This window comes from Microtus oregoni, unplaced genomic scaffold, assembly GCF_018167655.1.
Source record: "Microtus oregoni isolate MIOR12 unplaced genomic scaffold, Mior012 000036F_ref0000092, whole genome shotgun sequence".
Classification (NCBI taxonomy): Eukaryota; Metazoa; Chordata; class Mammalia; order Rodentia; family Cricetidae; genus Microtus; species Microtus oregoni.
This window is the reverse complement of record NW_024543095.1, coordinates 9,060,683-9,087,567: the sequence shown is the minus strand read 5'-3', so window position 1 is coordinate 9,087,567 and position 26,885 is coordinate 9,060,683. Positions and strand designations below refer to the sequence as shown.

The window sequence follows — 26,885 nt, the reverse complement described above, 5'->3', positions numbered from 1 at the left end:
GTTTTAAAGGCTTCTTTCTGTAATTCCCATATAAATAGGGTTAGTGTGGACCCATTGTGTAATTTTGTATGGCATTTATACCGAGAAATGGATTTGGCAGGACAGCATGGGGGTTATAGTTAAACCTTCATTGGTCTTGAAATAGGGTCATACAAGACTCCATTTATTTTTTCATAATATTTGAACTCATGAAGTTGCTTCCTGATCCTGATCTACTATTTGTGTCAAAAACTTTAATTAGGACGGTAATGGCGGGGCTCAACTGGCACTTGTTTCCTATGTCTTATTTTAGTCTCAAATGCCAGAGAACCATTCCATCTGTGACACAAACAGCTTCAACCTGGGGATTTTGAAGATAGTTACAGTGGCTCAAAAGAACAACTGCTTTTCTTCTTCTTCTTCTTTTTCTTCTTCTTGTTCTTCTTCTTCTTCTTGTTCTTCTTGTTCTTGTTCTTCTTGTTCTTGTTCTTCTTCTTGTTCTTCTTGTTCTTGTTCTTCTTCTTGTTCTTGTTCTTCTTCTTCTTCTTCTTCTTCTTCTTCTTCTTGTTCTTCTTGTTCTTCTTGTTCTTCTTCTTCTTGTTCTTCTTCTTCTTGTTCTTCTTCTTGTTCTTGTTCTTCTTCTTCCTCCTCCTCCTCCTCCTCCTCCTCCTCTTCTTTCTCCATTTATTTATTTATTTATTTATTTTTCGAGATAGGGTTTCTCTGTGTGGCCTTGGCCATCCTGGAATTTGCTCTGTAGACCATGCTAGCCTTGAACTCACAGAGATCCCCTGGCCTCTGCCTCCTTAGTGCTGGGACTAAAGGCATGCACGACCACCACCCAGCCTTAGATTCTTTCTATAATATGCAGTTGTGGCATGTAACTCAGTGAGCTGACTGTTATCAGCAATACTAATTAAAAAAATGGTGATCTGCGTATACATGCCACGTGTTACCTGTTTTTCCTGGTGACGTCACTATTTTCCCTCCCATCAGTTCTGTAGAAATGATGGAATTTGAACTTTTCCTTAGATATGGAATGGCTTCCTTTTGTTTTCAATAATGCTTTGGGAGACATACACCCACTTATAGTAGGTGTAATAAATCCTTAATTGCCAGCTTTGTTGTCTTAGGTTCAGATGATGAACTCTGATGAAATATCTGGGAGAACAGAGCAAGGTGAAACTCTCCACTGTTGTCCTTAGGTGAATTTTGTTTCCAACTTTTGCTAAAAAAAAATTGGGTGGGGGGATGTTAGGGCTGCTATCTAGAGCATTAGAAAATTTTATCACTGTGTGATATTTCATTAAATCATATAGGAAACAGTGCATATATGATAAAGGTGAAATGTTACCTTCGTTCGAGTTTTAATATTTAAGGTGGTAATATTATAGATGGGGTAAGGTACAATAGTGTGCATCCACTTATCAAGTTTGTGGAGTATCTTCCTTGTGTCAGGCACTTCTCAACCTTTAGCAGGGCCTTCTCAGCTCCTTTCCCACTCTCAGCTGGTGAGGAAGTTGGGACGAGTCAGTCTTTTGGGGGAATGTGATCTGAGACAGCAGGTGCTTGACGCTTCCTTGTCTTGTTTGGGGCACCTGGGGGTGAGTGGTGGCACTTCTGCTTCTTAATGTGGTGACCTAGGTGACTTTGATGCTTCTTTATAGTTCATCCATTTTTCTGCAGTGGACATTCTTTCTACCCCTTCTCTCCCCTTCCCTTGCTTTTTTTTTTTTTTTTTTTTAAAAACCATCCTTCAAAATTATGGTCATGCATTGTCTTCCTTTCTTATAACCTTCCTCAGTGACTCTTCCTTCAACACAGAATTGACTAGACTCCTCCTTTCTTGGGGCTAGTATGATTTCTTTTAATTATTTCTAGCAGTACAGAAATACCAATCTTGTGTTTTTGTGCCCATCTCTGTGATGGCTTCTTGAGGATAGGAAATCTACCTTTGCTTTTGTGGCATTTTGGTGTCCAGGATTAGGTATCTGGTACATTTCTGATAAATAAATAAATAAGAGGTTAAGCTTAGATCTGCATTTGTATCTTGATACTTTGTATCGGGTGGCAAACCCCTAGAGGCTAAGTAGCATATAAATCAAGAGTCCTGGACTGTCTTGAGTCTTGGTCCTGCCACTCTGGAGATAGAGACTTCTGAGTTTCAGAGGGATTAAATGAAATGTTATGTCTTAGATTAGCATGTACCCTTAGTAAATGTTAGTTATTGTATATAATCACCTGCTTGTTGGACATTCTGCTCGGAGATAATGTTATAAGAATCTGACATTTATATTATCAAACCATAGTTAGTGCAACTGGATTACTAACATGGACTCATTGAGACTAATAGAATTTCTAGGTCCAACAATATGAAGTTTTAAGTGGCCAGGTTCTCACACTGTCAATAGTATAAGAGAGACTGTTTGCCAGTACCCTGCAGGAGCAATGGATATGATTAGCCTTTGAAAATGACCTGATCTGGTAGGTAAGTAGTGATTTGATCTATTCGTATCCCTTCCTGTGTTTCCTATGATGTCCTAATTGAGATGGTTTTTGTATCTGGTCACTAGGTGCAGATTCCTTGGCTACTGCAGTACCGTGTTGTGTTGTAATCTTTGGCTCCAATCCCCGTGTCACAGTGTAGGCTCCTCAAGGGCTCATTTGCAGCTTCTGAGTACCTCACCTCATCTCCGGTGTGTAGACTGACTTCCAGGAGATTCGGATTTTGGATTTGAATTAGTAGTATTCCCTCAGGATTTCTTATTTTCTGGGGGGAGACTCAGGTTTATATCAGACATTTTCACAGACCATTAACTTTTAGAGGCAGTCCCCTTGGGTACAAAAACAAGTTGAAATATACCAGCCTGTGTTTAAATTCACTCATCCCTGTATATCCTGAATTATCTCAAGTTTGAAAGAACTGTTGTTTATCTGCTTAGTAGCCTGCCTCTGTAAGTCTGGATGGAAAAGGACATACCCTGTGAGAATCCTGACTGTTTCATTTACAGGACACATGGGAGGTTCCTTAGTCTAAGTCTTTGATTGCAAAGATAGGAATCTTTTTAGATATCTTTTCTATTTGGCTAAATCACATCGAACTTTCTAGAGAGTTTAGAGTCTTTTTCTCAGCACAGTCAAAAATGTATTAACTAGTATAACTTGGAACACACTACCCCAAAGAAGTTTGAGATATCAGCAAGTGGCAAGTTATAAGTTCTAGAGAAAAAAGGAAACTCTGTTTTAAAAAGAATATTATCCCAAGTATTTGCTTTTGAGGTGTGAGGAGATGGTTGCTTAGAGCTGGGGGGAGAACTCAGGCTAGCTGGAGGAAACTCTTCCTTGGATATGTTTTCTTCCACAATGCCCTGCTTTGTATTTGATGCACCTCTTATTATGACTAATGGCCAATTTAGTTAGTCTCTTCTTGCCTTGTAAAAGTACCCTGAGTGATAACTTTCCATTTAATATTGATCAAAGTGGACATCTAAGAGAAATTTGTTTTCATTTAGACAGCCACTATTAGATCACCTAGAAGTGTTATTTAATTAATCCTAGTTCCAGCCTAAACGGGATGTTCTGACATATCTACTTGAAACTCTGGCTTTTGTTTGGAAAAATAAAAGTACCAGGGACCCTTTTCTCCCTTTCTTTAATTTGGATTTTAATTTTGAACATTTGCTAAAGTAACAAAGCAAACTGCTCCTGCCCAAGGGCCAAATCCCTCCTCTGTTTATTTTATAAATAGAGTTTTACTGGGACACAGCCGTGTCCATTCATCTACATAGCACCTGTGGCTGCTTTCATACTATGGAGACAGAGTTAAAGCATTTCAGCGGAGGCTGTGTGGCCAGCAAAGCCTAAAATACTTACTGTTTGACCTTTCTCAGAACAGTGTGTCAACTCCCAATTTAAATAGACTGTACTTAATGTTAGGGAAGGGACTGGAGAGAGAGAGAGGGCTCAGGAGTTAAGAGCACTTGCTCTTTTAGAGGACCTGGGATGAGTTTCCCACACCCTTATCACTTGGTTCACAACCATCTCTAACTCTAGTTTTATGAGATCCAATGATCTCTTTGGCCTCCAAGAGCAGTGCATGCTTGTAGTACACATATATACATGCAGGCAAGATACTCTTTTTTTAGTTAAAGGGAAAATATAAACTCAATTTGGATTTGAATAGAAAGAAATATCACAGTATATAATTTGTATAAAATATCGCCATATTCTATCCTAAGAGTTTGTTGTTTGGTCCCTCTTCAGTAGCCTGAGTTTAGCCTACAAGGTGGCCATGCACTGACCAACCTGTCTTCAGGCCTCACAGGCTCCTGACCCAACAATAGACCTTGGTTCTATGCGTGTCTGAGCCAGTAGCTAAACAAAGGGACTGGCAGGTAGATTAGTTGTTTCTAGTTTGGGAATACCTGAAAGGGCTAAAAATGTTGGGTGCCACCAGGGCACAGTGTTTTTCCACATCGTGTTAGAAGACGATTTAGCAGAAAATGAGTGGAGAAGGTGCTGACTGATCCTTTCCTTTTAAACAGTTCTCCATGAAAGGACAAATTTACTTTGCATCCTCAAAAGCAGACTGATATTAATACATTTTCATCAGTCATTCGTTGCTCATAATTGACAGTATTCTTTTGTTTTTTTCACTTTTCTCTTTCCCTCCCTATTATCTCTCATTTTCTCCCTCCCTCCCTCCCTCCCTCCCTCTCTTCCTCCCTCCCTTCGGATTGAGCTTAGGGCCTCACACATGCCCGCAAAGGCTGTACAGCTGAGCTGTACTCCTGGCTCTGTACTTCACTTTATTGCAAAGTTTATTTCCTAAATATTAGTATTAGCAACAAGGAAGGTTATTGTGGCATAGGGAAAACTTGGATATATAATATTTATTATTTTTGATAAAGCAAAACTATGAACTCTTTTATATGGTAACATTTATTTTCTGAAAGATAGTATTGTCTAGTGAAGTAATATTTCCATTTTAGTAAAAGTATTTTTACTAATTCTTTGAGAATTTTGTATATGAATACAATGTTGTGACCATATTCATCCAACATTCTACTTGTTACCTTAGATCTATAATCCACCTCCTGACCCCTGTTAATTTGGTATCTTCCCCCCTTTTTATAATCCAATTTGTTTTTTATTTATTTATTATGTATATAATATTCTTTCTGCGTGTATGCCTGAAGGCCAGAAGAGGGCACCAGACCTCATTACAGATGGTTGTGAGCCACCATGTGGTTGCTGGGAATTGAACTCAGGACCTTTGGAAGAGCAGGCAATGCTCTTAACCACTGAGCCATCTCTCCAGCCCCTATAATCCAATTTGTGATGACGGGTGTGAGGCCATCCACTATTGGTCCACCTACCAGGAGCCATCTATACCCTTAAAGAAAACTGGTTTGAAGCTATCAGCTGTCAGTGGCTTCTCAGTTGGTTATGGGGCTTGTGAGCTCCACCTGCTCCACGGTAGAATGCTGACCCGCTTCATCTAGTGCAGGGCCTCTGCAGGCATCCTCAGCTGCGAGAGTTCATGAGCGCACTGGTTCTGCGGTGTCCAGAAGACACTGTTCCCTAACCTCTGTTCTTACAGTTCCACAGTGGCCCCAGAGGCTCGGGTTGGGCTGAGCACTCTGCTCACACTTCCCTTCTATACTTTGACCAGTTGTAAGTTTGTCTCAGAGCTGCACTGATTGACAGGTAGACAGAAAGGAGTTTAGAAGGCGGTTTGTTAAAGACACTACATTCTTACTCTATACTGATCCATAAACCAGAAGAGAATTTAGGAAAGTGCCAAGGTTAATTATTTTAATCTTTTTAGAGGCTTTGAAGTGTTTGATAATAATTTAGTTTCCATATAACTCAGATTACATAAATGTTCGAAAGGTTCTTCAAATACAAAGTGTTATAACATTTTCCATTATTCCATTTAATTTTAATTTTGAAAACCTCCATATCACAGCTTTCTGAGAGTGAACTTACAAATAGGAGTTTAATATTCCAAACAATAGTAAGTAGTTACCTGCTTTGGAATAATTCATGTTTTCAAACTTGGATATAAGGGTTTTTGAAAGTAAATTTTGGTAGAATTCTCTTATAAATTTTATAATTCACATTGAAATTATTTGACTTTCTCAAAGTATCAAAAAATACTTTTACATTTTTTTGGGGTGTGTGTTGAGATTGAGTCTGTCTACTCCTGGCTGCCCTGTAGCTGGCTATACAGAATAGGCTGGTCTTAAATCACTGAGATTCTCCTGCCTTTGCCTCCCAAATGCTGGGATTTAAGGTGTGTGCCACCCCGCCCATCCAAGCTTTTACTTTTTAAATAGTATCTGTTAACTGAATATAATTTCATTTGTATTTTAGACCTTTCTAATGTTTTCTCCTTAATTTCAAGAACTTTATTTTGCTAAAACTGAGACTACTACTGAGTAAATTAGAACTTGAAGTTGATGACTTGTGGGGAATAGTAATTCTGTTTCTTTCCAACTCCCCGAATATAAGAATATTAAGGGAGGAAACGCAGATGAGAGTAAGGAAATTATAAATAAATAAAAACTTTCCTTATTTTTTTTCTGAACTGTTTTTCTGACACAGCTTTTTTGTTTTTCTGACCTGTTCTGATTGGTTCTGACAAGTCATAGAGCAGTTATGCAGGCAGAAATAACTGAGTCTCCTGGCCTCTTCCTAGCTCTGCTTTTCCCCTTGTTGGATGTTGTTTTGTCGTTGTTATTGTTGTCGTCCTCTTTTGTTTGTGAAGTTAGTTGAACTGATGAGATATGCTCTGCATAGGAAGAGTTGATACTAAGGATTATAGAAAATAACGAATACACTCCAATACCATGTCTGGTTCTTGTTGCTTTTGAGTGTGCAGAAAGTTTCCAAATTCTCTTTATTGTTCAGAAAGACCTTCAGGGTTCTAGCTGATTTCTAGATCTTGCTGTAGGTCTTTTCTTCCCGTGGTCTCCTGTCCTTTCTGCTACAACCTGCAGTAGGAGTCCAGTATTCCCAGTCGCCATCTTGTTTATAGTCGGACAACTTGATGCGGTTTTGCTGATCTCAACAGATGTAGAAGGGTGTCATGATTTCTGTTGGGAGTGATGACTCTTATTCTAGTCCCCCTTTAAGTGAATAGAGTCCAGACTTTTTTGATTAATGGTATGCCTTTTCCAAGCACATCGCTCAATTCTTTCCATGGATTATTTCATTTTAATCTGCACATCCATCCTAGAATGATATTAACAATATTCTTATTGCCATATCTTGAATAAGCAAATGTTAGCTCTACAGAGGCCTTAGCTCACAGAAGCAGCATGAATGGAGAGAGGAAGTACAGCATGATCTAAAGGGGGAGGACAGTTTCTAGAGGGTATGCAGAGCTCTCTAGAGGTAAGAGTCAGGAATGGCTTGCATTTCCTTCCTTTGAGCTACCCAGGCAGGTTGTATGTGGGCTCAGAGCTCTTGCCTTCTTTCTTTGTCTTTTAGGTTTTATATATTTTTTTAAAGTTCTAAATGTTATATACTGTGCTGCTCCTGGTTTTGTCTGAAGAAAGTTTCAAGAGAATGATTTTGAGACTCTTTAATTCGTACCCTCTTCAGAAAAGGAAATGTACGAGGCAACTGGATATTCTGAGTTAGTGAAGGCTCTGTGTTCTACGTCAGATAACTTCTTCCTTCCCCTGACCTTGCTCCATGGCTTTGGTATTTTTGTCTGTAGCAAGGGCAACAATAAGGCAAATACTGTAATGCTTAATCAACTTCCTGCCTATATATGGGTTCATGCAAAACATTCCATTCCAAGCATGGCATTTTGTGGAATTATTAACTCCTTCCTAAAGATGCAGTGGGAGATACCTTAGAACCAGAACCTGCCCAATGTTTTGCTTCTGTGCTGGGCCCTTTGGATCTTCTGCTTCCTAAGTGGGAATGGTAGATTTAATGGAAGGGGGGATGGAAGATTGGCTCCTTCCACTCTTAATATTTTAATTCATCTTAATGAATCATTTTAATTAAAGTGTAACAAGTCTCTAGCATTGTTCCTGTCATTCAGTATTCATTGGCTCGAGACTTAGTGGCAGTGCCTTGACATGTCTGTGGTTCTTCACTTTGAGAAATAGTGAGCAGAGAAACTCACTCTGCCCACTCCTCATGCTCTTTCTTTTACTTATAATATTCAGATGTAGAAAGAATTTTTACCCCTGGTCCGTTTTAGCACCATAACCTCCTACTATTGCTTCTGGTCTCCGGGTTGTTCTTGATGGCTGCTAGTGTTAGGGTGTCAGACCTGAAGTGTGGCAGCACCCCCCATGACCCAGGCTCACCTAGTCTCTCTCTTGAGAACACAGCCATTTCCTCCTAAGGAAACAAAGACTTGGAAGTAGACCATGTGTCTGCTGCCACTCTGGAGTGCTTACTGCGTCGCATGGCACTTTGGTTGTCTGACTGCCGGTTTGGGTGTGCATGCCCCTGTGTACGTGTAGCTTTCATTTGATTCACCTTCTTAAAAATAATGTATCTTTTGGTTGAGGTAATTCATGTATTCATAGAATTTTTAATTCAGAAGTTATCAAATCGTGTCTCTTGACCGTCCTCATGGTGAAGACGCAGGCCTCTGTAGGATAGTAACAGCGCTCTCACCACATGGTGGCAGAGCTGGGAGTTCTGATTTTGAGTTTGACCTTTTTCTGCCCTAGCTGGCATTACATTTTTTTCTGATTCCAGATACTTCTGACTGGCATGTGACTCCTAGATTCATGTAAAAATTTGCACGCATTTGGCCAGTGTTCATAGGAGCTAGAATGCTCAGCTCTCAGCCACCTCTGTTAATTGGTTGTATTCTCTCTCTCTCTCTCTCTCTCTCTCTTTCTCTCTCTCTCTCTCTCTCTCTCTCTCTCTCTCTCTCTCTCTCTCTCACACACACACACACACACACAGATACAGACATACACACACAGATACAGACACACACACACCCCTTCATCTCTCGAATCTCGTTGACAGTTTATTTAGATGATTGTCTTTCTTTTTTGCAGCGATGCCAGGTGCGGTAGTCTTGCCGTCTGCCACGTTGCTGCTCTGGCTTGGCATTGGCTGGGGAGTGCTCGGGGACTGGGTGCTCTTGTCTGTCTGCCGACCCAGGCACAGCAGAGGTTTTATTGAGAAACTTGAACTTCAGCTTCTTTTGCTCGTATCAGCAGGTGGCTTTGTGTTTTCTAGCTTGCTTTCCTTCCCCATGGTTGCACTTTTACTTCTTTTAAGCCAGGCTACAGTTCTGATGGTGTGAACACCATTCCTCACTTTCTTGTAATTGAAATAATCCGGTGGTGTTCTTATTTGTGTATTTAAAAAGGAAATCTGAAATTGCATGTGCATCTTAAGAATGTGTATCAACCTTTTTTTTTTCTTTTCCTTCAGTGATCCTAGGTAGGTTTTGATTGGGAGAATAAAGCTAATGAATTTGGACTGTACTCTCCAAATGGAGAAAGGAACCTTAGTTTTCCTGTTTGTGAGTTCTAGCTCCTTTGTCCAGCTTGAGGTTTTCTGTGTTCTTATCTAGCTTTAGTGTTTCCATAGAAAACGGAGCCAGGTAACGCCGACTGAAAGCGGACATTCTTTCGAGTGCCTTTCCAAGGGAATTTATTTTGTAGAGTGCTTAAATAATGAGCTGACTTGTTTACTTGAAAATCATTTCCCATCGTTTTTGTTGCTGACTCTGGAACCTCTGATGTCATCTCTTTGAATAAACTGTTTTAAAAACAGGGAACATAGTGCAATGTAGTGTGTGAAGAATCTGCAAAACTAGTTGTTTGTAGGATTTTCTTGTTAAAAAAAAAAATCTCTTCCATCAAAAGTAATGTATAGCCAGGAGTGGTGGCACATGCCTTTAATCTCAGCACTCGGGAGGCAGGGGCAAGTGGATCTGCGGGAGTTTGAGGTCAGCCTGGTTTACTGGTCTAAAACTCAAGTTCCAGGACAGCCAAAGCTGTTACACAGAGAAGCCCTGTCTTGAAAATCCACCAAAAACCAAAAAAAAAAAAAAAAAAAGTTACATTCTCAGCAGACTCAGCAGAGTGAGGAGCCATGGAAATATTTTGCTCAGATAACTGATTTTCGCCAACATAAAACTGTGTGTGGAGATGGATCTGGGAAAGGTGGGGTAGGAGGGTGGTAGCGAAGGAAGGCTGTGCTAAACAACTCCCACAGACACATATGCGCGCCCTCAGAGTTCCAGTGGTGCCCTTGACTGGTGTGGCTGGGCCAGAGCTACGCAGCTGCTTCCTTGCGGGGCAACTCTCTCTGTACTTTTCAGTTCTTTGTTAATCAGGATTTCTTTATACTCTTAATATTTATTGAGGGCCTCAGAGGGCCTTATTTCATACATATTGAATTGATCAATATTTACTGTATTAAAAGTTAAAACTAATGAAAGATTAATTCATTCAAAGTACCAAAGTTAAATGATTAATTCCTATATAAATGGTTACGTTTTCACAGACTATAACTTCAAAGCTTCTGGCTAGAAAAATGTCATTGGAGTTTGTTTTTGTCAGTCTTGTTGATGTACGGCGTAACTGAAGGACATGGGTCTTAGCTCTGCTTCTGCATTCTGTCTGTCCTTTGGAGTATCACACTGTAAGCTGAGACAGATTGAGTGAACTGGAGAGCTGTATAGGGCCAGAGTATGTGATAAACTGGGAAGAAACTTTATGAAAGCTGACTGTGTGTGATGACTGTACAGCAGTAATTAAGACAAGTCATGTCTTGATCATATTAGGATGTTTGAGTTCATGTACCTCTAGGAGAATTTCAGTGATCTCTTACATTGTACCTGGGCCACAATTTGAGATCCTTAAACTATTGTATATATTTTATGAGAGCAGAGACAAGTGCTGTGGTTTCCTTGGGACCTGGAAAAATGTCTTTAAGTTCATTCCTTCAGTGTTTACAGGCTCAACTTTCCCCCTGAAATTCCAGGGAAAGGCACTATCCGGTGAGTCAGACTCCAGCTTCCTTTTCAGGAGCCTTTCCCTTTGTTAGTCATGCTGAAGGAATCTCTGCTGCCCTTGACTCAGCTGTTAGACAGGTACCAGTGGCCCCTTTCTGCCATGCATGCGGCTGTGCAGGCTGGTGACAAACCAAGATAAGTCAGAGAAAGGAAAAGAAATCTCATCTGAATGCAGTGAATTCTAGGAAGTCTTGGCAGTTGCCGGGAGAAATGAGCTGAAACTGTTTTCTCAAAACAGAGTAGTCTTTACAACAGTTTTGGGGGGCTCGTCTGGTAAAATGGGATCCATTCTGCTCCCCAGGAAGCATATGGCGTCTTCCAATTCACATTTTCAGCAGCAAGGCAATGGCAGGTGCCTGGAGAGCAAGTGGGAGCAGTCGGCTCTCTGAGTGGCAGCACGCTCCTCTGCCAGCCGGTAGGGTCATCGTCCCCTAACACGAACTTCACCTCAGAATCAAGTTGTCAGTCTTTCGATAAAATGTAGGTAAACAGAATCAAAAGGTATCTCAAAAATTGTGTGGTAAACTTTTTAATAAAATGTGTGTGCAGCTGACGTTTCTAACAACTCGGAACAAATCTATTAGCTACACCAGGACGGCTCTCCGTGGTATGACGGCCTGCCAATGGTTATTTTTGCATTGAACTCACACAGACGGGTTCGGAACAGCATGATTTTTGTCCGCTTTATGAGAATGAGTAATTGTGGCATTTTCTAACTGCTTGACTGCTGGGCACAGAAGGTCATGATGGGACATTCTACTAAAATCTCTGAACTTCTTTCTCTGTCCTTTTCTTCCTGGGCCATATACTGCTGCCTTTAGCGCTTCAGCATGGAAGGGATCTCAAATGTCATTCAGAATGGCCTCCGCCACACCTTTGGAAACTCGGGTGGAGAGAAACAGGTGCTCTGTTATCCTTATTTTCCTCTTTCTGCCCCTTCCTTTTCTATGAGGGCCCTGAAACTTGGCACTTTTACTAATGGATTAAGACTGTCGCTTAAAGGAGAGAAGCGCAGGTTCATTATATCTGTAGTCCCGATAATGAATGGAATCCCCCTCCTGGGAAAAAGCATTTAGACTGGACAACAGACTAATTGCATTCTTAAGCAGGTTTCAGGACCCCATTTCTCATGCCCGCCTTTAACAAATAGATATTAATATACTGACATAATGGATGGCATGTGCAGAAAGGGCCGGTAGTGAAGACAACTGAACTGAAACATGATATTCTCCTCCTAAAAACCCAGGAAAGAATTAAGGAGAATGTGGCTAGAGGCTGGTATAGAGTCAGGTAAAAAATATGCAGAGAATGGTATTTACCTCTTTCATCTGAAATTGGGCATATTGTATAGTGAGCCAGCTCAGCTGTTGGCCAAGTGAGGAACAAGGTAGCATGTATCAGAATTGGATGCCGTGAGCCATGCAGTCAGATGTGAAGTGATTTGGTTTATATATATACAGTTCTGCATAACTCAAAGAAGGGTCGCAATCAGGAAAATGTATATATTGGTGACTGTGTTCGAAATTATCTTTCAGCCTTTGGGTATTCCATTTGAAGGAAGACACTCTTGTAGGCTAGGTCTTGGATAATGTACCATGTAGGCAAATTATCAGAAGAACCCAATGCCTAGTGGTTCTACAGAAGGATTTTGTGTGTCACTCCGGAGGGAAGAGGTCAGGCTTACTCTGACATTCACAGCGGATAGACAGGCTCCATGGGGTGGTGGAATTCCAGTTTCTATTAGTTACCACTCACCTCCCTGCAAGAAGGAAAAACAGCTTCCAAACTGACCTGACTGAGGAGGTGGGCCCACAGCCTCGGCATAGATCCCTGATGCTTCTTCAAATTGCTTGATGCATGCCATGACTGAAATCTTAAGCGGGCACATTCCTGTCTTTTATGGGCACTTTTATAAAGAAACATACTTGGCTGTACAGTCGAGCCTCACCTGGAGAAGTCTGGTTCCGAAAGGCTGTGGGGCACTGCGGGTTTAAGAAGTGGAACAGCTCATTTTTACTGGACCTCGGGCTCAGTTATTTTATTTATAGAGTCACACAGTCCATGGGGATTAGGAACAGAGCTGGAATTGAGAATGAACATGGAGGGCAAACTTAGAGAAACTCAAGGACTGGCCAGGACACTAACTTTCTAAGCAAGCGTTTGCAAACCGTCCTGAACTGCAGACTAGAAGATTCCAGACAGTTACTTCTAGAACATGCTCTCATGAGATTTTCTCTTTCTTTCTTTTTGGACACAAATGTGTTAATAGTGATCCTTTAGAGGAGTGAACTGGCAGGGCAATTTGTCACAAATTTGGAGATAATTTTTATTATTTATTTGCTTTTTAGGCCATTCTGTCTCACTTTTCTCATTTCTAATATCTAAAATCATTTATGCATACTTATACAGTCCTTTAAATATTAATTATCCATTTCAGTAATTGTTCGGGGAAGTGAGTCTTTGTTATTCATGTCTAAGAGAAGCTGGTTTGTGTTCTGAAACATTGTCATGTTATTCGTGTTGACTGTTGCTTTCAGCCAGAGTCAGAGTGCTCTGAGAGGGAATGGTTTGACTGCCAGAAATGATCAGTTGTATAATATTGGTAAGCTATGCTGTTAGCTTAATTACTGTTTTGAAACTGTTAAAAATTGTGCAAGGAGAATGCTAATAAGATTCCACTTTAAAAAATTGAGCAAATAAAGCCAGTTGTCCTCAGCCCTGGTCCCCAGGAATGGTTAGTGGCTGAACAGTTGGAAGTTTATTGTAATGCGAGGCTTCCTCACAGCAGGGAGAACTAGGGAGGAAAATGAACCTCAGCTGAAAGTCAGACTTGGGGATGCTGCCTGTGCCGGGCTCATCTCCAGACCAGCTCTCCTTCATGTTAGAGAGTAGGCCTTCTAGGAACTGCATTGTTTTGAAGGTAAATTCATTCAGGCCTAAACGGTGCTTTTCGCTTTTCTTTCCCCTTTTAACTCGGCAGTATTTGACGACAGTCATCCCTTACGAGAAAAAGAATGGCCCACCATCTGTCGAGGATCTTCAGATATTAACAAAAAGTAAGCAAAGACAAATTTAAATGCTTACTCGTTTGACTCTTGTTTTTATTTCCAGGTTATTTTTATTTTGTCAGTGTAGGTTGGTGTATGATAGATGGTGTCCTTTATTCTTATGAGAGTGAAATAAATAGAATATCAAATACAGTGCTGACTCTAGTCTTCATGGTTTGATTTTTTTCCCCTTAGTTTTTTAATTATCTGTGAGCTAAGGTTTTTTTTTTTTTTTTTTTTTTTTTAAATAGAAACATGTGTCTTGAATCTCCATCATCTTACATGAGGACATGTCTGTCCACAAATTAAATGTTTTTTGGGTCTTATGTGACTTAGTGTCTGAATAGGAGAGACCTAGAGATTTTAGGGTAAACACCCAGACTCTTGTGAACAGAATACCAGAGGTTTTAGTTGTAGGGAGAGTCCACAGTGAGATTTAGAACATGCCTTCACTCAGCAGGCATCACCAGGCTCTGCTGTGTGCCGCACTCTCTTCTAGTACTTTCGATATGTTAACGGGCAAAGCAGACACAGGTATTCCACCTGTGTGTGGTGGTACATTTTAAGACTGTTTGTGAGATTACTAAGTAGACGTAGTGTTAAGTATGCTTTGGAGTAGTCAAAAAGGGCCAAAGAAACCTGATCACTTCTATTTTCACAGATATACTTGGAAGTCACTTTTTCTTTCTTGGTAACATTAGGAAATTAGGATTAAAAATATTTTCTCAGCTTACCCGATAGCAAATAAATAATATATGATTTGGGATAAGTCACAGTCAGCTTGGCTTGGGCTGGAGAGGTGGCTCAGTGGTTAAGAGCACTGGCTACTCTTCCAGAGGACCTGGGTTCAATTCCCAGCACCCTGAGGTAACTCACAACTGCCTGTAACTCCAGTTCCAGGGAAACTGGTGCCCCTTTCTGGCCTCCACAGGTGCCAGACACATACACAAGACCCAGGTAGACATGTAAGCAAGACCCCCCCACGCACCCACACAATCAGTCAAGCACTCACTGTTCAAATCTCATCAAAAAAAGAGGAAGAAGAAAGTGAAGGGATTGAGCTCTGTCTGGCCAAGGTGGCTCACATGTGTAATCTAGCACTGAAGGGGGCTGAGGCAGGAGGATTGCCATGAGATCATGGGATTTAGCCACCCTGGGCTACAGAGTGAGACCCTGTTTCAAGACAAACAAAATATCAAGGATTATATTTGTTAAAGTAGCTTACTTGTAATTGTAAATTTTACGCTAATTGCTTACGAGAAGGAAATGAAAATGCCACGTGCTGGTGGGTGCTGCTGGTGACACATGGATGGATGGGAGGCCTGAAGGGACAAGCCGCTCCCTTTTAGCCACTGGACTGCCTGCTGACCTCGGCTGTTTCCTCTTTCCCATGGTGAACAGTACATAAGAAGTCTTCTATTTAGATATAGATAAATCAGGTGATGCTAGTCAGTCTAAAGGAAGCCGGAGCTCAGCTGGGTGGCTAGACCTCTCGTTTTCAGCGAGAGCTTGCAAATCTGGGTGCCCAAGACCACATAAGACAGTTAATTACAGGCTGACTCTTTTAATTCCTGGGCAGCTCCACTCAGAATGACACTGGCTTCTAGAATGTGATTTTATAGAGACGTTAAAAAACGTTTAAACCTCATTGAAAGCAGAAATGCTGAACCTGACAGTTGTCTAAAGAAGGGAGCATAAATACTGCTCAGAAAACAAGATTTATTGAGCCCGAAGGCCTCAGCTCAGGGACGAGACCAAAGTCATTGCAGTTGCCTAGAATGTTGGTTCCCTAGAATGATCTTAAATGATTCTTAGCTGGTGCTTTGCTGGATGGATACAATTTGTAGAATGTCCGGGCATCTTTGGGTGACGGATTAAGTCCACTCTCAGAGAGCTGTGATGACGATGTGACAGCATTTCTCTGGTGAAGACATTAGGGTACCACAGAAGAAGAGCCATCTACGGATCTGTGGCCTTCATGGGCATGATGATAGTAGTCATGAGAGCTACAATAGTTGTGCTCCTGCTGGTTAACATGAGTCACTGTGTATGTTCCCTGCCTGCAGTGAGGACCTGGATCCTCATAGGTTACAGATGTGGAGCCTGGTCCACAGGCTAGTGAAGTCCTTACTCAGAGTAAGTGGCAGAGCCAGGGTTAAAAACCCCAGATGGCTGATCTGACAGTTCTACCATGTAGTCTTCTCATATGTCCAGGGAAAAAATTAACTGGGAAGGAAGAATTGTGAATTTGAATTTGTCTCTACCTAGGTGGTTTTGATTAAAAAGGAAGACCGAAAACCTGATGCCCAGTGGCTGAGTGGACACACACACACACATGCGCGCGCGCACACACACACACACACACACACACACACACACACACACACACACGTTTCCTCATCTTCTTCCCTAGCAGAGAAGGTGTTCAGGGCCCAGCAGATGCCGAGTTACTTCTTAGGCCTTCTTCATTTGCTTTTCGGATGTTTTCACTCAGTCTGACTAGGGTACTGTTTGAAGAGCACAGCTAAGTCTCCCCTTTCTCTAGGAGGCCCTCCGGTTCTGAGGAGCTCTGAGGGCTCCAGCTCATCAGCACACAATAGACTGTCCTTCACTCCCCAGCATCCCTTAGAACAAAGCAGATGCTCTGGAAACAGCCCAGCGCCTTTCCTGCCTCCAGTGCTTGGGAACATTAACCCAGGGAATGAGTTTCACTTATTCACCGAGCCTTCCCTGTATTCCCTTATCTAGAAAAGAATCTACACAGAATTTGTGAATCGGTTACACCATGTCATTCATTAGGACTAAGGCTATAACTTTAAAATTAAACATGATTTTTGATCCGAACCTTAAGTTATTGCCACTGTCTTTTCTTATTTTGCAGTTCTGCGTGCCATGAAGGAGGACAGTGAGAAAGTTCCAAGCTTGTTAACCGACTATATCCTGAAAGGTGGGTTTTATGATGGTGAGGAGCAATGGCTGAGGAGCTGCGATTGTCGATAGATAAAATGCGCTCACAGCTGTTAATGTACAGTAACGGCAGATGGGTGGCTGTGGATGACTGTAACATATGGGTACAAAATGTAGCTTCTGCTTGAGATCCTGGGCTGGAAAGGATTCCCACAGCTGAGCAGTGAACACTTATTGGAGGAGGAAGTAAGAGAGAATTAAAAGGCATTGCACTCTGGTGTGGTGCGCACACCTTTAATCTCAGGATGTGGGAGACAGAGGAAGGTGGATCTTTTGAGTTTGGGGCCAGCCTGGTCTACATAGAGAGTTCCAGGCAGCCAAGGGGTATATAGTGAGACCCTGCCTCAAAAAATGAATAAATGTGTAAAATAATTCAAAGACATGTTCACTGTTTCTGAGGTATGGACATGTTGGTCCTGGGAGACTTGGGTGTCTCTGTTACCTTGAGGATGATAGAAGAGGGAGGACAGATCTGCCAGGGTGGATGGTGGAGGAAAAACTGTGGGCAGTGCCAGGGGAGCAGAGAACAGACCAGAGTCTCATGCACAGAAGGGAAGAGAGTTGAGATTCCTCACCGGTGATCCGTGGGCTGTAAATATTAGAGCACATGATCTGGATCGGACGGGCGGTGGGTATTGTGGAGGGATAAGGAGCCAGAAGATACGGGCCTCATTTGCTGAGAAAAGAGCAGAATGTTCACAGCACCTCCTCAGCTGTAGGACCAGAGCGCTCACTCAGCTGTGGGACCGTGAGTGCTGTGCACCGGGTTCACTGGGCCAGGTTTGACAGCGGCACGAAATCCCCATCTTGTAGTCGACTGAACGTGGAGAGCCCCTTTTACTGCTGCACACCTTGACTTCCTCCCCCACCAGTTAGAAGGAGATAAAAGTGTTGTGACCTAAAAAAAAAAAAAAAAAAAAAAAAAAAAAAGTGTTGTGACCTCCGAGACATTTACTATCTGCGATGGGCTTTAATTCAGCAGTAGGGGCTCGCAGTGAATGATGCAGACTTGTGATGCACAATGTATAGGCCTAACAGGTAACACAGCAGCTGGCCACTTGCCAGCGGGTTAAACAGGTGGAAAGGCGGAGTCAACGGCCTTTTTTCCTGATGGACGGCCTTTTCTCGCTATTAAACTAATTATTATTATTATTCTTTACCTGACATCCTTGTTTACTTTTGTGTTGTGCTAGCATTGGTATGAAGGCTGGATGGCCCTGAGGTTTGTCCTAGAAGTGAAACAGGAATGAGACGAACATAAAGAACATGGCTCAGACTTCCAAACCAGTGGGTCTACAGGGCACGGCCAGGGTGACCAAACAGTGATGGCTTCTGAAGGATGGAATGGCCTGGGGAACAGGGCTGTGGAAAGGGAGTTTTGCTTTTACTTTGAATACCTAGGACCATTACTGTAAATCTTGTCCTCCCACTTGGGGAGGCGGTGTCCCCTATTCCTGCCTGCCCCTCCACTCAGGCCACTGGCTGTCTTTGAACCGTGTCTGCTTGTGCTGTGCCTGCTTCTCGTGAGCTGCTGTCTGCATGGGTTGCGCTCCTCTGTCTCCTGCTGTGAAGACTGGGTTGAAAAGCAGCCAGCACTCAGACTCCAGCAGTGATGCTGTAGTCTAGAGCATGAAAGAGGGAACAGAATGTAGAAGTGTTCAGGGATTGGGGGAGCTGCCATTATGGGCTTGTTGGTAATAAAATGCTCTTTTCTACCCAGCCTGTCAACCATTGCTCTTCCTGGGGACCAGTACTAGGACCCTCCGTGCGAGGGGCTGTTGCTCACCATGGAGAATGGTGCTCCTTCTCCTGGCTTAGCTGGCCTTCCTACAGTCCTAACAGATGCCTCTGGCTTGGCTGTGTAAATATACCTCCTTAGTTTTAATGCCAAGGTGAGAAGGGAAAGAAGGTGAAGTGACCCCATTTGGCCTGTGATGGAATGGGTGCATCAGCCAAATGCAACGTCTCACACTTACCACCTGGCAGCCACTGTTGACGTTAGTCACAGTACCCAAGACCTAGGCCACCGTATGGCTGCCACTGTTCCTGCCTAGAGCTGACTCACACCCTTCTTTGACTTCTCCAGGGGCCTGCGCTGTTACAGGACTTGGGGCTGGAGTGATGGGCTTACATCTCATATGGTACCCCAAGAGACATGGCCTTTAGGTGTCTCATTTCTGGAAAATTCTAGTTAATTTCTTAGAGAACTTCTGATTGTTGGTGGTAGCCCTTTGAAGTCTTAAAAATGCTAATACAGATTGCATTAGTGTTTAGTCTTCATTACACTGTGGCGCTTTACATACACATATAGAATGTATGTAAGATTTCATGCATTTAGTCCAGGTGTGTGAAGATACATTTCTACCTGTTTCTTTTCTCTGTTGCAGTTCTGTGTCCTACATAGAGCAGCATTACGTGGAAGTGCGTCCCCTTCTGTGGACTCCAGGCTGGATTTCCTACAGTGTCACTCTGGAAGGTGGCAGTTGTGAGTCCCTGCTGCTTCTGGAGACCCAGCGCACTTGAACTTGGATTTGCAATTCAGTGTTACTAGATCACAACTTCACAATCCTTCATATTATAGCACCGAGAGCGAGCTATGGCACTCTCGAATTCTGGAGATGGTTCCTAAGTGAGCAGAGTGGAGGAGAGAGCTAGGAACTGGGCACGCCATTATCCTTTCCCTTAATTCAGTGTGGCTGCTAGCGCTTGACTTCCTCCATGTGAACTGCACTGAAGTGCACTGCATTCAAGCACTGGGAGAGCCAACCACAGTTGTTCTCCAGTCATGGTGAGATCAGTGTTGAGTGTTTAGAGCATCTTCTATTACCTGCCAGTATTGCCCAGAGACAGACCGACCGTGGACTGGTGTGACGCAGAATGCCGTCACCTGCACTGCTTTGGTCTAATGGCGGACACCGGACACTGTTGGAAACTAAGTTTGTAACTTCTGCCTATTGCACCATTGTTGACGTGTGAGCCATTAGGATGCCATCTGGAATCATTATGACCTTGGGTGTTCTGTGTCCGTGAAGAAGCGTATTTTGAAAGGCGTCCATGCCCTCTAAGGTGCTTAAGGAGCTACTATGGTACTGCCTGTTCTCATGGCTGTGTTCAGTTTTCTTCACACCTGTGTGCTTTTCTAGAAAAAAAACTGCTCACGGCTACAACACTAATCAGGAACACTTTTGCCAGTTTCAATCAAGTCACTGATATTTAATAAAATAATACATACTTAAGAGTCTTGAGTTTTTGTTTTCTGTTCTCACAGTGCTGATGCTTGAACTTCATGTAGACTTCACCACTAAAGCATGTGCAGGGGAGGTTCTGATTGGCTAGAAGGCCAAGTGGGGAAGGACCTTTCTAGGTCACATACACCACTGTGCAGTGACAGCCATCCTCCTATTGTGCTGGGCAGCTCCCTCCCCAAAAGAAAGCAAGTGTACTTAAGAGTCTTTTCCACCTTAGAGTCTCATATACAAGCGTCATCTAGACTCTCCACTCTTGTCAGTGAAATGCTGCTGGCTGCTGGAGCAGGCCCAGTTTGAAGTCTGAGGGCGCGTGGCATGTACTAAGAGATTGGACTTCAGCATCTTGCTTGACAGTGAAGATGTAGGACTACTACTGACCACATTCAGTTGAATTACTGAACACACAGTATTAGTAATTTAAGAAACTGATTAGAACAGAATTTGTAAGGTGCCTGAGACTAAAGAGAGAGAGTTCTAGTGATCAGTTTCAAAGCCCTTGACCTGCTTATGGCTTATTCTGGATTGTGCTTAAAGTTTCACCTGCAATCCTATACCAAGACAGTTTTCTTTAAATGGGTTCCCCAGTTTTGTCTTACAAACACGTTATTCTTAAGTAGCACACTGCCTAGGATACACCACCAAACAAAAACTAAGCCTGCGATGACCTAGTTATCCAAATCTTCTATCAAAATGTCTTCAAATCTGAAAGTTTGTGAGTACCAACATGATACCCTAAGTGTCACATGCAGAATTCCACAGCTGGCCTCTCTGGGCTGGCTAAACAAACTGTTACTTCAGCTGTCCAGAGACTGTCTAGAAGGCATATATGTGAAACAGACACTTTAATGTTTAGGCCCCATCCCCAAGTATTCCACTATATAGGGAGATATCGTAAAACCTAAGGGGGTCTGATGTTTGCAATACTTTGGAGAAGGGATATTCAGTTTGCTCTAATGATGAGAACCTTTCTCACTTGTGATTGACAGCAGCAGGCAGGCCAGCTTCTTGTCTTTGCAAGAGCAGCACTCCTAGGTAGTCCAGTCTAAGACAGCTTTCTGCAGGAGTCCGTGGGGAAGGGCCACCTGCTGAGGGATGGATGCCCATGCTCCTTAACTGCTGTGGACCAGGCCGCCCTGGGAGATCATTGTGTTTTCACCCCAGATCAGAAGTCTTCCTGAAGTGCATGGTTTTGACTTAGTGTTTATTTCTGCCAAGAACCGGGCTGTAAACCATCCCCTCACAGCTGTGCTTTATGAAAACAAAAGCAATACTCCAGAAGTCTGGTGCACTCCAAGTGCTATATGCCCGGTTTATTCTTCAAGAAATTATATTTGTTTTTCTTTTACAAGAGCACAACAGGAACCAAAGTAAGAGTAATAGATACAGCACTCAGGATAAATCATATCTTTAAAATAAAAAAAATTTACACCTTGTCCTATATCCTGTTAGTATTTTCATATATGGCCATGATTGAAAAAACAAAAAGCAAGCATTTACAATTTTTTTGATAAAGTTTTTTTTCTTATGCCAGGAATGGATAAATTGTCAACAAAATTTTATACTAATCAGGCTGATGTAAATCTATTTCAGTAACATCATATCATTAACAAATTCATTTTGGAAATAGATAAAAATATTGCCCCTTGATAATAAATCTTTTTCCTTTGATGCAAACAGCTAGAACACCTTTTTCTTTTTGATATTCTAAGACAAAAAAAATGGTTAATCTTCAGATTAATAAATTAGGTCATTATAATAATAAATTAATTTTTTTTTAAGTTCAGCAACCTCTGTCCAAGTATTTACAACAATACTTGAAAGTTCCTTTACAAAACAGAACACATTTTCTTTTCACATTAAGCATCCTGGGTATCCGTGTCTTTCACAACAAGCATTTTGAAAAGGCAAATCAATGCACGGGTGGCCATTAGTGGAAAAGTGCTAGGAGCTGTTTGAAAGATAACACTAGAGTACAGTCAGCTATATCTGAGGCAAACGACAACACACTTCCAGCTTACTGTGGACAATATTCCAGTAGTTGTTTCAAACAGTTGTTTGAAAAAAAAATCCAGGAGCTGATTAGTGATGCAGATAAAAAAATTGCCATCAATGTCTCTGGCCAGTGAGCGAATTGAAGACCAAGTGAAAGCAAACCCAAACGAGGAAGAAGATTTTAATAAAAGGGACATCCTTTCCATAGCAAGTGGGATGCTGGCTGCTCAAAGTGCACACACGCACACATGCACACACACACGCACCCACGCACGCACCCGTGTGCGTGCGCGCGTGCTCACAACCTCTCTTTCCAATTAAACTGCAGATAAATGAGATTGTGTTATTCAAAAACCCCTACGTGATCAGAAGCACTGCTCTGGGATGCCTGTTTATCTGCCTTTGTTCTGGTTAAAATCTCATAAAAATACATTCAACAGGAAAACATAAATTGTATGTGTATAAATATATATGTATATATATTATATACACATGCACACAAATACTCTTGTTCTTGAAGCATAAGATAGTTACATAAATATTCCTATAATTGCTAAAGTTTAAAGAGGCATCATCATTTTTTTGAGCTTCAACAAAGGTGCTTGAATAATATACAATTAAAATGAAGTAGTTTCTATTTTGTAGAATCAGTATATAATAAAGAAAAAAAAATCCCAGTTTTTTTTTTTTTAAAGTTTCTTCTTAAGCTAGAGCTTCAACAAAACTATGAACAACCGACGGTACAACAGAAAGAAACAACAATGAAGTATAGCCCCTGGAAATGCCTGGTGTCCTTCACCCTCGCCCGCCTTCCTGCCACGTGGGGTAAGAGAAGCTCCAGTGCTCACGTCAAGAGGTGACCTTGTCCTTACCCACCTGCTGTCTCTACTAGGAACTGGCTGATTGGCACGGAAGGAAACAGAAGCAGCAAAAAGAGTTAACTGTATAGATCCTTAATAACCCGCTTTCGAGAAATGGTGCTATCCATTTCCCTGGCTTCCTCACTGCCTACTGCAGTTGTGACTGTATAGAGAGAAACTTGTGGCTTTACACCTGGGATGGCTATCAAGAGTTCTGGTGCGCTTGTCTGGTGGTACGGCAGCTGGGTCGCAAGGCCTTTTGTGTTCCTGCTCATTCAGGCCCGAGCTTTGCAGCGACCAACAGAGTCTTCAGAGCAACAGGAAAAAAAAAATTTCCTCTGGGCCATGAATTGCTTTTATTTTCCTGGCTTTTTTCCCCCCGAGCCAAGCTGACCAATTTTTCTTCCCAACACTACCCTCCCAACCCATTTCCCCCACCAAACTCTCTGCCCCACCCCCAAATGTCTCTACAGCTATCTTACAAGCAAATAGACTTTAGCAAGTTTTAAAACTTTGGTTCTATGAAAACATATGGTCAGTGATCTTGAGGCCAAGTGGGAATGCTTGTTCTGCACAATGCCGTAGACAGAGCCCATCCCAGTTAAGTCCTTAGTGCCGGACACCAAGTCACAATCTGATACAATCCACTAAGCAAGTGCACAAATTCTAGTTTACTTTAAAGAGCAGATTTTTTTTTGTTGTTGTTTTCTCTTTCGAAACCTCATCCATGCTGCCGCCGCCTGCGCTCACACCGTTTGGTAGAAATTGTCCGCCTGCAGATGGTTCTGTTTTTGCATGCTGTAGAAGCCACTGAATCGTGCGTCGGGTTCGGCAATTCTTAGCATCGTCTGGGAACCGTCCGCCTGGACTCTCGTGCCTTTCTTGCAGTCCACAGATACCAGCTGATTATTCAGGGAAGATGGCTGTTCAGTGAGAGGAGAAAGAGAAAACCCACAGACTTAGCTTACTTCTTTCTATATGCCAAATGGACAGAAACTCAGGACCTAACTCAGGTGAGACAGGAGTTTCACCATAGGAGGATGGCCAGAGTGTCTGCGGGGCATGATGTCTTATCATAAAAGTTGTACGTAAAAGGGACATCATAGCTGTTTGCAAAACCTGGGCTGCAGGCCTGCGTTTAAGAGGGCTGGAAACCGGTAAAAGTTACCAGGCAGGCAGATTTCACAGCAAAAGAGGTTCTGTGAGCTGTGAGCTGATTTCACACCTTAACAGAGGTTTCCTGGATACTGGATAGTGCACCTCCTCCTTTCCTTGTTCAGTACCGTGCCATGTTGGCATAAAGGCTGTGCCCATGCACCTCTCTCTCTCTCTCTCTCTCTCTCTCTCTCTCTCTCACACACATACACACACACACACACACACACACACACACGGACACACACACCAGACAGGAACTTTATATGCAAGGGGAACCCTACTAGGTAGGAGGGGAAGTTGGATAAAATACTCAGGTTGTCTAATTGAGTGCAAAAGGAAGGGTTAGAGTTGGAAGCAGTGGCTATTTCCTTAATATACGTTTTTCTTCCTTTTAAAACAGGCATGATTAAGAGGTCCTTAGATTAGAACAAAAGCATTCTCTTTGTCCCTTGGTGAGAAGTCTGCCTCTGGACCTTGTGTTATCTCAGTGTCTTTCTTCACCCTGTCTGGCCTGGCTGACTTCTTTGCTCGCTCAGTATCTTCCAAGCTCCTCTTGCCTTCTCCGTCCTTTCCCTTCTTTAGTGATTCCTTTTCTCTCTCCATTAAAAGACCAAAGGGGAAAAAAAAAAGGCCGAGATGGTCAAGTTTTGGCTTCAAATATAAATGAGAATTCAGGACTCACTTTCAGCAGATATCAGCTCATTTAAACATGTTAAAAAAAAAAAAGCTCGTCCAAGGAGTTGGGTCCTGTGGAAGTCAGGACTCATTCGCCAGCGGACAACAGGTAATTCAGTGCTCAATCTTGCCCTGCACAAGTATTACACGTTTGCTTGCTCCAGCTTCATAAATACTGGACATTAAAACTAGCAAAATAAAAATGATATTGCCTAACAGAAAACGTATAAAGAAAACTGAGGGAGAAAGGAGTGTAAGCAGTGGTGGATCTGGCACTCGAGAGACTCTCAAAGGGTACCTTAGTTGGTGTCCGGTACCAGCACAAAAGCGGTACCCACTGTTTCTTCTGGTTGATGAGCAGGAACAGTATTATGACGGAGAGACATATTATTATGGGAACCACAACTGAGATAACGGAGTCCAGCGATGAGTCTTCGCTCGGGCGCAGCCTGTTATTATCTCTGTAGTCTACCTGGAGGTGACCCATATCTAGGAGAGAAGAGACAAGCACTTAGTGCTTCGCCGGAATTTTAGAGGATTATTTTAATTGCACTGCAAATACAGATCAGCAGCTTGGTTTTATTGCTTCCCGGTACTTTGGGCTACAGGCGTGATTAAAGTCTAATGTCGAGCCAAAGCGCTCTTAGACGGGAAAGTACTCAGAGGCTAAATAAGATTAAGAAAAAACTTGCAACAACAATAACAGTAACTTTAAAAAAGAGGGTAAGAATGTTACTGACCGGGCAAGAAGATATTTCCTGTCGCTAATTGGGAGAATATAAAACACTGGGTAGATTTTTCAAAGTGATTAAAACTAGACTAACTTAAGAACATTTGTTACTAATATTAAAATATTTTGCCTACAATGAATAAGATTTTGGATGGGCTAAGGTTTTAGTAGCGAAACAGCTTCGTTCCCTACTTATTGGCAAATGGAGAGACCCGAACCAAGTGCATTCCACAGGTAGATACCAGGTTTCATTAGATCAAACATGAGACGATGGGGTTGGTTTTCTAATTTGCTGAGTTCTAAGCAAAAATGTTTATTTTTAATAAACTTGTTGAAAAAAATATCTTATTTCTTGCCCTGGTGAATTATACTAGAAGCACAGGGGGAACGACCGTTCTTCAGAAAGAGAAATATCGTTCTGTGGGAGGTGGGATGGCTCAGCTGGTGGAGTGCTGACAAGCTTCATGACCCGAGTTCGATCCCCAGAATCCACATACGTGTGGAAGGAGAGAACCGACCTCAAAGTTCTCCTCTGACCTCCACGTGCATATATCATGCACAAACACAAAATAATAAATTAAAAAAAATCCAAAAACAAAGGTGCTAAGCGAGACGTGTAACTCCGCGGTAGCACTCTACGAGGCTCAAGGTCCGGGGTTTGACTTCCAGCACCGCACAAACCAAAACAAAATCATAAGCAAATGGAACTGGTTTCTGAAACTTTAATGTCATTTTATCCCATGGCAACCACTCCAGTCAGGATGTCTGCACCAATCACAGGACGTAACGTCCAAAGGAACTGCTCTTTCAAAAGGCAGCTCTGTGCTGTAAAGGCTATGGCTACTGAGCGGCCAGGCCAGTGGGGAATACTCTATAGGAAGACGATAAATAAATAAATAAATAAATAAAAATAGAATAGCATGAAGGAAAATGCTTATGACAAAAACTGTTATTTTATTGATGGATTAGGTTAAATTAAAAAAAAAAAAAGCAGGTCTCTCTTCCCATATTCCAAATGATACCAGGTGTGGTCTCAGGCCTATGCATCCACCCTATGTGAGGATTCAAAACGATGAAGGAAAATCCTGCTGAAGAACTGAGGGCTCTTTACAAACTTTATTCTTTCTGTTCTGCTAGGATGCTGAAAAGCACACCAAAGAAGTTAACTTTGAATTCCCTGAACTCAAAACACCAGAAGTAAAAATCACCAAC

At 42.2% G+C, this 26,885-nt stretch overlaps 2 protein-coding genes across 6 annotated transcripts in view; one reads left to right on the top strand and one right to left on the bottom strand.

Moving 5' to 3' along the window:
• The window catches only part of Fez2 (fasciculation and elongation protein zeta 2), a 38,532-nt gene extending 18,284 nt beyond the window's left edge, over positions 1 to 20,248 (top strand). The window contains exons 6-9 of one of the 3 annotated variants that reach the window (XM_041631348.1): positions 11,818 to 11,898; positions 13,977 to 14,052; positions 16,925 to 16,990; positions 19,398 to 20,248. In XM_041631348.1, the coding sequence (XP_041487282.1) occupies positions 11,818 to 11,898; positions 13,977 to 14,052; positions 16,925 to 16,990; positions 19,398 to 19,414 (240 nt within the window). In that variant the 3' untranslated portion in view covers positions 19,415 to 20,248. The remainder of the gene's footprint in view (positions 1 to 11,817; positions 11,899 to 13,976; positions 14,053 to 16,924; positions 16,991 to 19,397) is intronic. The other 2 variants (XM_041631349.1, XR_005972271.1) reach the window with 2 other exon arrangements.
• A 1,289-nt stretch (positions 20,249 to 21,537) lies between these two features.
• Positions 21,538 to 26,885, bottom strand: part of Crim1 (cysteine rich transmembrane BMP regulator 1) — a 175,720-nt gene continuing 170,372 nt past the window's right edge. For all 3 annotated transcript variants that reach the window (XM_041631123.1, XM_041631124.1, XM_041631125.1), the window contains 2 exons: positions 25,242 to 25,432; positions 21,538 to 24,033 (listed from right to left, as the gene is read on the bottom strand). In XM_041631123.1, coding sequence (XP_041487057.1) covers positions 23,857 to 24,033; positions 25,242 to 25,432 — 368 coding nt within the window. In that variant the 3' untranslated portion in view covers positions 21,538 to 23,856. The remainder of the gene's footprint in view (positions 24,034 to 25,241; positions 25,433 to 26,885) is intronic.